This window comes from Argopecten irradians, chromosome 8 (assembly GCF_041381155.1).
Source record: "Argopecten irradians isolate NY chromosome 8, Ai_NY, whole genome shotgun sequence".
NCBI classification, from domain to species: Eukaryota; Metazoa; Mollusca; class Bivalvia; order Pectinida; family Pectinidae; genus Argopecten; species Argopecten irradians.
In genome coordinates, this window is record NC_091141.1 from 27991451 (window position 1) to 28001088 (window position 9638).

The window sequence follows — 9638 nt, forward strand, 5'->3', positions numbered from 1 at the left end:
AGCAGTATCAGTGTACATAGGGAAAAGCTTATTTCAGGCTAATCGCGTCCAATTTCACAGTGGCTTGTCCCCTACAAAACTGAGGAAATTCAAGGGTAAGGGTTCATACTGTAAAATAAATTCAACAACTCCTTAACATAAGTGAGAGTTTAATAAAAAATAACAAAACAAAATCCTAAACAGTAGAAACTGAAGTCTTTATTTGAAGCTTTTTTTGCGATTATGATGACGGTGATAAAGATATGATGATGATAATGATGATGATGAGAAGCTGAAGCACCTTTAATGAAAGCGTATTTGTGGTGAATGTAAATATCTTTTGAGACAGTTTCAATGCACATATTAATATTTTGTCTTTAAGCGATAACTAAACGAAATACAGAATAACATACTATTTACACAACACCTCGAACGTAATTTGTGGCCATTTAACAAACGGTCTGCAAGATGAAACGTTTAATTTCTGCTACATTTTATTTACTAAGTTCTTCATAATTGAGGCAAATGGTCCAAAATAGAATTTGAACTACAATGTATGCTACAGCATACATGATACGGAAATATTTCTCCACCCGTCCCGTGGAAATCTTCATAATAAACCTGACACCAAAACTGAAGTCGTTGATCACGTCCACGTTTTCATTCATGTTGGAAGTCTTGCCATTAGCAGTGTCCACCTGGAAACAAAAAATATTATATCTATGAAATATGAATATAACTGGAAGAAACTTTCATTAGATAAACATTAGTGAGTCTCAGTGTATAAATTTATCCATCTTTTATCGTTAGAAAGGTTTTTTTTATACAAAGATAAACTTACACAACACATTTTACAGTTACAAATAAAGAAGATATTTTGATAAAAGAATAGTCAAGATATCTATGAGTGTGACTCAACGATGTATGCGCTACCAACGAAATATCAAGTGACTCAAGTCTAAGTTGAGGTGGCCAAGAGGTATTGATGCCTAGGTAGACCGAAGACCAGGTAAATCAGGTAAAAATTAACCAAACATATATAGTTACATAGCTGAATCTGAAAGATGAATATATGTGATTGATTTCATTAAAATTATGTTTATTGTATGCTTTAACTTTTAATATCAATTATTATATAAAAATGTACACACCAAATCAATAGCATTCATTTCTAAATTATTTGTAGAACTGGTCCGACTGTCGACATTGGTTTCCATAGTAACGTTTGATCCTTTCCGACGTAATTTCATTTGTTCTTCTTTACGTTTCATCTTCGTTTGAAACACATCAACAGCATGAACAAAAGTATACTCAAACATCGCAGCGACGACAAACACCAAGGACATGATGTACCAGACCTCAAACGATCTCACTTTGAAGTTTACAGGAAGGAAGAATTTGGTACCGACTTGTTCTGTGATCATTGCTAACATTGATAGGGTGCCAAGTTTGATTCTTGCCGACACTTCGGAACGTTCGATCCAGAAACTAAGCCAACCAACAACTACGATGAAGATGCTTGGCATGAATATCCGTACAACATTGCTAGCGAAGCTGACCTTGATGTTCACTTTTAGCTCTAGGCAGGAACTGTCGATAACTGTAATAAATAACAGATGATCACTAAACCGATACCAAAGATGGAAATATTGTTAAAGTTACACTATACGTAATTATCACCAAAAGTTAAGTTAGATTCGAACCCAATATTGCTGGTATTTGTAGATGTAATTAAAATTAAGTAATGTCAAAGAATATCTTAAATAATTTTCTCAATAACTTTGGTTCAGCAGTTATTGAAAGTCGATACTTGTAAACATGCTTTCATTTCAACTGATGGCATAGAAGTTTACAATTGTTGCCAAACGGAAGTCGGAAAGTTCATGAATAATTTTCGTAAGAGCTCGGAAAGACGTTACGTATGGTGTTCTCGTCAACGACATTCCAATGTCGCGATCGGCTAACCTCGGCTTGTTTGAAAAATGGGACCCACTTAGCGATATTCATATTCATTTAAATTATATCAAAAGTTTTCGAATCATTAAAGCTCATTTTGACTTCAATTTAGTCCTGTCTCTGCATGATTTACAATAGAATTTGTTTTCATTTCACAATTCTTCTAGATCATAAAACAAAATCCGACAGATTCGGATATTGGGACTCTAAATCGCTCTATTTTCAATGACATGTAGTATTTTTCATATTCAGTGATAAAACAATCATAGCTAAGAACTCGTAAAGCAATTTTAATAGGATACTTTTCTAATTATAATATATAAATAGCATGTATGTAGCGCGTTCAAACGTGGAACTAATGTATGACCAGATACTGTTCAGATGTTATTATTGTAATTTTTGGTAATTATTCATCAATTAATTCAAATATGTAATTATGCTCTTTAAACCAAACACTACAAAATATAGATTAGATCATTTTGTATTGGTTTTAATTGCTTATATATATTATATATAGAGAGCACTGTTTTATTGTACTATGTACCTGCACTGTTGTCCTGTGTACACTGCGTCGCTTCCCATGCGTCTAAGGAAACTTCTTCATTGTCGAAGTCGACAGGAACCGTTGGTCGAAGATTGGTATCCCATACCAACGACACTTTGTCTTCCGTATAGGAATCTACACCAACAGCATACAAACATTGCTTATTTTCTATCTTTTCATAAATATAATCTAATCAACATTTTTGCTAGTATTGCTTAAAACGGGCAATTTTTCATTGCAACATATTTAGTATACTATTTATCCAATAAGTTTCACTCAAACAGCTTTCCATCCTTCATATTGGCTCCCTTTTAGTGATGCTATACCATATTTTAACGTTATTATTCTAAACGTGTATTAATTTCAACTTCTTGATAATTAATTCGGCGATGATTCAAATTTTGAATACGAAATCAAACAATATACATTTCAATAATGTCATTTAAGTTGACAAAATGGATTTTTATTACAAAATTAAAAGTTAATGAATGGACAAATAAACTTACGTATTCTAAACTTAAGTCTGCAGACAAATAAAGCATTCGGGAAAAGAACACCTTGTAAATCGCATGCAAGGCCAGCTGTGATACTGAAATAGTAAAAAACAATAGGATTAATCAACCGTATCCAAAATCATTAAGAACAGAACTCGTGATAGCTTACTTTTCACTCAATCTGTCTTGATTGCAGCTAGAAATTCTTATTGGTTTAAATGTTATTGTATCATACTATAGTGTAAGATGATACAGAAACGATTCATCAAACCAGTATATCTCCCATATTGGTGAGACTTCACAGAATAAAATATTCAAAAATCAAAAAAGGCACTGTACATAAATGGTTCAAAAAAGAATTAATTGAGATACTTATATTGATTACGTTTTGAAACTTAAATCAGATATGAGATATAAAAATCCAGACAATTTTACACATGGCTGAGGAATGTGCTGATAATCATATTCTAAAACTTTGAGTACATTTGGACATTCAAATCAAATATGTAAATGTACCTAATCCACATCCAACTTACCGCATACTGTACACCAGAGTACCGTTGGAGAGAAGCCACACAAAACGGTTTGACATGGTGGAATCATGGACGCGTGAACGTAACTCATTTTCGATATAGCTCTCCGCCAGCCATATGTTGTCGAAGTATTTCCTACGAACTACGTGGTAATGCTTGATACCCCAGGCAGTGTCATTGGCAAAGGGATACTTCAGTCGAGGGTCATCCCATACTTGGTAATAGTAAAACGTGAAATCAGCTTCTGTCTGCAATAAAAACATATTTATTTCAGTATGTTAGAATAATGTAAGGGACGGAGTTTAGCCGGAAATGGACTAATGTTAAGCTATCCGAATGGAATAATACTCGAAATGCAACGCCTGTCAAATGGATTGCAAATTCAAATTGGTACGGATATAAATCATTTTATACAATTTTGTTTTCAGTTTTCAAATTAACCTAACAACCATTTTGATCCTTAAAGACCCACTACCTTTCCAAAACGGTTTTTATGTTTTATATTTAAGTTGTAGAAGTTATTAGCTTATCGTTAACATTACATTATATCATCGCCTTTATTACCATGCTAGGAAATGCGTTTTACATTATAATGTAGGTCCATTTGTTGAAGAATAAGTAAATCTTAAAGCAATATGACATTTACGCAATAACTAATATGGTAAATTCAATTATCATTGTTATGAGTAAAGCACTTAGGTAATTATAATATCATTTAGGCCTATATACATGTCTACAATATAAATGGCGGCAAGGACGTATATCTTACTTATAAATCATTGCTGGCGGTAACAACTAATTTGCGTGGTAGTAAGTGATTGATTAGATTATCAGTAATGGTATCTGAGATGATTCTTATTTCCTTGGGTTGATGTTTAGTACCACGGTAATGTGCTGGGTCAATATGTTTATTTTTCATTCTGCATACTAACCCGGTCCAGGAATCTCATCTCCGTCATATAAATGCTCAGTCTTATCTCTGTCTGGTTACCTGCACATAAAAGTCAGTGTCAATCAGCTGTCTATGTAAAATAAAACGGAATCTGTGAGGTACACATACTACATCTTGCGATATATCAGTCTGGCTAAAATACACACATTGAATCGTCTTTCTACAAACCCTCCGAAAATGGATGTTACCTGTACTTCAATTTCAATTTCAAATGCATGTTATCTTTGATGCGTTTACTCCCTTTAAAACAATTTTATTTTTTAATATTCACAGCAGTTAATCTGCTTAAGAGCTAGATAACAAGGACATTTGTGTTATATATACCACTTGTACTCTGACATAATGTAAGTGGCTTGTAACTGCGTTGTTTTTCAGTGGATGTGTAATGAAATTTCACATAATTGTATAGTATTGTTTGATTTTTCCTTTGACAGTTATAACAGACTCTACCCATGGTATGATTATCTGGAAATAAATAATTTACTCGAAGGAAAGTGTAAATTTGTTTTACACATTGAAGACAGCGTTCGACTTGATTAATAAAAAATGTAGCTGGCATAATCAAGATGCAATATCATCAGAGAGAAGAACTATTTTCAATCATAAACGTACACCAATAAAATATCAAGTATGAAAATACAATTGCCACGATATGTTTGTAGCTTGAATACTTAAACGGAAAGTTAGCTTTAATATGCTGAAGGTAAACGATTGATTAGTACATCTAACAGTGGTCTATAGTTTGTTTATGACCAATCTGTGAATTTTTAACCTAAATTAAGTGATATTGCATACCGACATAGATATTTAATGTACTACCAGGTCTGTCGTGTTGATAATCTATTTTATTATCATTTTCAAGGCATCGTTATTGTGTAATTAAATTTCAAACAGATTGATACAGTGTGTATCCCATGATCTGCGCATTCACAGTTACATTAACATTTGCTTGCCGTGATAACTATATATCAAACTAACCAAAACCTAGGATTAGAATGAAAAAAAATCGGTTAATAGAGCAGATCCCATTAGTATAAAAATGAAGCATTGTTTTAGTGTTCAAAATCATTTATATGGTTTGTTACTTGATTTAGTCAACACTGTATTTTAGCATGCTTATTTTAAAATATGTGTTGCAAAAAGTTTGTAAAAGTGTAATGGGAAATTTTCAGAATTCCGAGCAGATACATCAAAATGGTGTTCATTCTCTTGTCCTTAATTTATATGGACTTAAACAAATTGGAAACCCGTTCATGAAATATTGTTGAATTGTATGGTGATTTAAGCACTTTTTGTGCACAAAAATATTAGATATGGTCAAATATTTCAAAACTGTATTTCTCCTTTCACAGAAGGGCTATCACATAGGGTTCCATATATTATATTATTTTCACACTTTTTATATGCATACACATTTCTCACATTGTAGTACTATTCCATGCGTCGGAACATTTAATTGACGCTACATTAAGCCGACCGAGTTTATCACGAATGAAAAAGTGACTAAATAACAATATTAACGTAACTGTTAAGCATAACAATTTTTGTCTTACCGTATTTAGATGCTATTTGCGTTTGAGACGATAATACATTTGAACCACCCAGAAGCAAGTTAGTTGTATAGCTGATGACTAGTTTAATGTGGATATTGACTTTATATAGATATTGATTTTGATGTTAAAATTACAAATACAGACATGATAAATTACCCGATTTTATAAACATCAAACTATTCGATGAAGATTTTAATTACAGTAAATTGTTTCTAATTCTAAACTAGTTCGTTATCTTTTGAGATCATTGGTACTGTTTCTTTAATACAAATGTATGTTATATGTATAATACTTGGTCTAGGTCTATTATATACACTTGTATGGTTATTAATATGCTACAATAAACTGCTAACTCTGTCGAAGCAACTGGTCTTAATTTACTGTTTATATATCTTACTGTTGTTTGATGTACATGTATGGAATATAGCGTTATAAGTACATGTATGCAGTACGATGTGACGACCACATTTTCATGTACATGTATTAGTTATTTTCATACACCTCATGATCACATACATATGGCCATCGTTCTCGATATAAACCATATTCATGATGCCGATTAATTAGCTTTTTATTCCCTTAGGTAAACCTTCATGGTACTGAATATTCAAGGACTATATATATGTATTATCAGCGTTTTCCATTACGTTCTGTTACTCCATATTCTTTATGTATTAGCATGTTTGTTTATTTCGTCTTCATTTCTGTTTGATAATAATAATAAACGTTATTTACTGAGGATGGGCATGCTTAATCAGCCAAACGGCTAATCTACTACATGGTCCTCATGTGTTCATTCATTTTCAGGCATTTCCGTTAGCCGAGTCAATGGTGTTTCAATCCTGTTTGTTACTGTAAGGCCAGAAAAAAAATATGTCTGTTTAGGGTAACCCGACCTACGCTAATTGTTTACCACCGTCCCTATTTTTTTTTCCACTTTTCTACGCAAAAAATATTAAAAAGTCGGGATTTTTATCTCAGACTCCGGTTCCGGGCGGGCATCATTTTAGAGTGAAAAACGGTAAAATAAAAAAAAAAATCCTCCCGACCGACCAACCCTATTTTTTTTTGCCAATGTAACCCTAAACAAACATTTTTTTGGCCTAATATAATTATTCCTCCCAAAGAAGATTTTAAAATAGTGTCAATGCAGGTGTTGATGTCAAGATAACGATCAGATGAACCTTCACTAAATTACGTTTAATCTAATATATCTGAAATTACAAGCTTACCTACTCCTTGCAGCAGAGCAGACGCTTGGTCATTGAGAACGTTTGATGTTTTCGTCTATTCTATGTGACTCAAACAAATCTTTGCATCAATAATTGATAATTAGAATTCCTGCAATATTACTTTTCACCAATGCATTGTTTTTTTCATATTATATATATTTATTCATATTCTTAGAGTCGGCGAGGAAACTTTGGTAAATAAATATAAATAACAAAAAGAAATATGATAGTCAGCTTCCATGATGTATTTTACCTGTATGGTAGAACGGAGGGTTGGAATTATCTGTCTGAAGCATGGTTTCAATGACATCTCTCCTAGAAAATATAAAATGTTGAAGATAAACAAAGTGTGGATTATACCATTCTTAATGTAAAATTATGTTGTGTGATTTTTTACTCAGCAATCACTTTATGAGTTGTCATTTTACATACGTTTGATACTAAGTGTAAGGGTATAAATAAGCAAACAGAAGATATTACAGTTTATATACAGAGAGAGGGAGAGATTCCTTGTCCATCTTCCCAATAATTTTTTATGTGATAAACTACACGAGCCTTCGGTGATCGCATAATAGTGACCGATCGAGGGGTCATGTAAACAATAGCCTCACTATTGTCCATAGTTTTTTTGCATGTTCTATATGACGGTGCAGTTTTTGTTGTCACTATTTTGTGACCGTCCTTAACTCTCCTTTCCACCACCGTCGAATGGCAAGTTTTAGCTATCAAAACAGGTTAAAATGTTTCAAATTTTTCTTCGTAGTAACAAGAGTTTCATACTTTAAACTATCACTATCAATGAAAAGGTTTAGCTTCTTATTTTACTCCAAAAGAAAAGCAGTAAATACACTATATACAAAAGGATGTAGTATTGTATGGAATATCGTGATTATGACATTTTAACCCAAATAAAGGAAGTATTACTTACTGTGCAGGTGTAAGAGAGTGCACATCCCTAGACAACGCTGTGATGATGATACACAGTATCCCTGATATCATGTTCCTAGAAAAAAAAACAGAAAAAAACAACGTTAATTTAAATATGATATCAATACATGAAAGCATGCTGTTACAGTTTTTCGGAATACACAGCCACCTTCATTATGACTTTGTAGTAATCTATGTACTGTCAAACCTGTATATAAAGACCACCCGAGGGACCAAGGAAAAAGTCTTCACAGTCAAGTAGTAGTTTTTATATACATGCCATATTGTATTATACTTGGAACCCCTGAGAACGTGGTCTTCTTAAACAGATGTTCTTTATACTGAGGTGGTCGTCTAGGCAGGGCTACACTGGATAGGATGTCATACATCTTATTGCAAATGTACTATGCCGGGACCATACGATCAGTTCGACGAATGCAAAACGCCTTCGACTTATTAAACAATTGCTTTAGTTTCAGATGTATATTTATGTATACACAGCCTACGAATGAAATACAAGGAACACATTTCGATATTTCTGAGTTCACATTAAGAAAAGTTTGCAATTTTGATGTGTTCGAAACTAATGATGTTCTACCTTTGCAATAACGTACAAAAGGCGTTACATTTACCTAAGTTGTAGGGAATGTATCTTTTTGGTTTTTGACATAAGTATTTGTTAATGGAAAAGTGGTAAAATTTTGTGTCGATTCAATAACGTAAGTTTAATTATCAATTTGATTCCATAACATATTCTGATTTAGATTTCATTAACATGACTAAATAATTAACACTTACCGTGTTCCTATGGAAACCATAATGTTACTAGGCGAGTTTGTGGACGAGATCGACCTTCCCCGGGAACGTGCAAACACTCTACCTGACCATCAGATCAGGTGAAGTGAGTATGATCACGTACTCTTTATTGACCAACACATGGTCAAACCCACAAAGCGTATCGTATCGACATAGATTTTATAGCCAATGACACAGATCATGTTTTTTTTTATTGTTTACGGAATGTCTCGCCACAGCAGACACACACGACAATATACCTATTGGTTCGCAGGTTGGTGATCTGAAAGGAATGGATAACCTTTAAACTCACCTTGTGTGTCAAACATTAACTTTCAATGAAAAGACATTTAATCTCCCATTTTGACCGCAGTGTTGTAGAAAATTTAGGCTTTTTGAGTATTTAACGCGGGAAGCGTACAAGTACAATGTAAACAGCGCTGGACAGACTTCGGCATGACACACTTGTTGTTGTTTAAAGAATAGGTTGGATGTCCACTTTAATATGTTGATATGATAAAAGCTGTTTAATTTGTTAATATGTTTCGCTCATGTGTACTCGTGAGCTATAGATAAGTTTATGCTAATTATACTGACTGACTAATGAAAAACAAACAAACGTTAGTGTAGCTAGCATGTAGCTAGATATTTGTGATATTAAAGTTGGTGGTGA

At 33.1% G+C, this 9638-nt stretch overlaps 1 protein-coding gene across 3 annotated transcripts; it reads right to left on the bottom strand.

Annotated features, from left to right (window-relative positions):
• Positions 1-176: 176 nt before the first annotated feature.
• On the bottom strand, positions 177-9155 carry LOC138328874 (gamma-aminobutyric acid receptor subunit beta-like). Of its 3 annotated transcripts, XM_069275591.1 has the most exons (9): positions 8969-9155; positions 8172-8246; positions 7497-7558; positions 4439-4497; positions 3510-3754; positions 2986-3068; positions 2480-2614; positions 1131-1579; positions 177-677 (listed from the first exon to the last, which is right to left on the bottom strand). In XM_069275591.1, the coding sequence occupies exons 1-9, from the start codon at positions 8986-8988 to the stop codon at positions 474-476; spliced, it is 1332 nt and encodes a 443-aa protein (XP_069131692.1). In that variant the 5' UTR covers positions 8989-9155; the 3' UTR covers positions 177-473. The 3 variants fall into 3 exon arrangements, with proteins under 3 accessions (XP_069131692.1, XP_069131691.1, XP_069131694.1); XM_069275590.1 differs by lacking the exon at positions 8969-9155 and having other exon boundaries at positions 8172-8470; XM_069275593.1 differs by lacking the exons at positions 7497-7558; positions 8172-8246; positions 8969-9155 and adding an exon at positions 7244-7326.
• Between the last annotated feature and the right edge of the window lie 483 nt (positions 9156-9638).

Excerpts from the sequence above, each read along its gene's own strand:
- LOC138328874 (XM_069275590.1), bottom strand. The coding sequence starts at position 8,308 with ATGCTTTCATGTATTGATATCATATTTAAATTAACGTTGTTTTTTTCT. Across the intron at positions 3,755-4,438 it reads AGATGAGATTCCTGGACCGG|ACAGAAGCTGATTTCACGTT; the intron begins GTTAGTATGCAG and ends TTTTTATTGCAG. Across the intron at positions 1,580-2,479 it reads TACACAGGACAACAGTGCAG|TTATCGACAGTTCCTGCCTA; the intron begins GTACATAGTACA and ends TATTTATTACAG.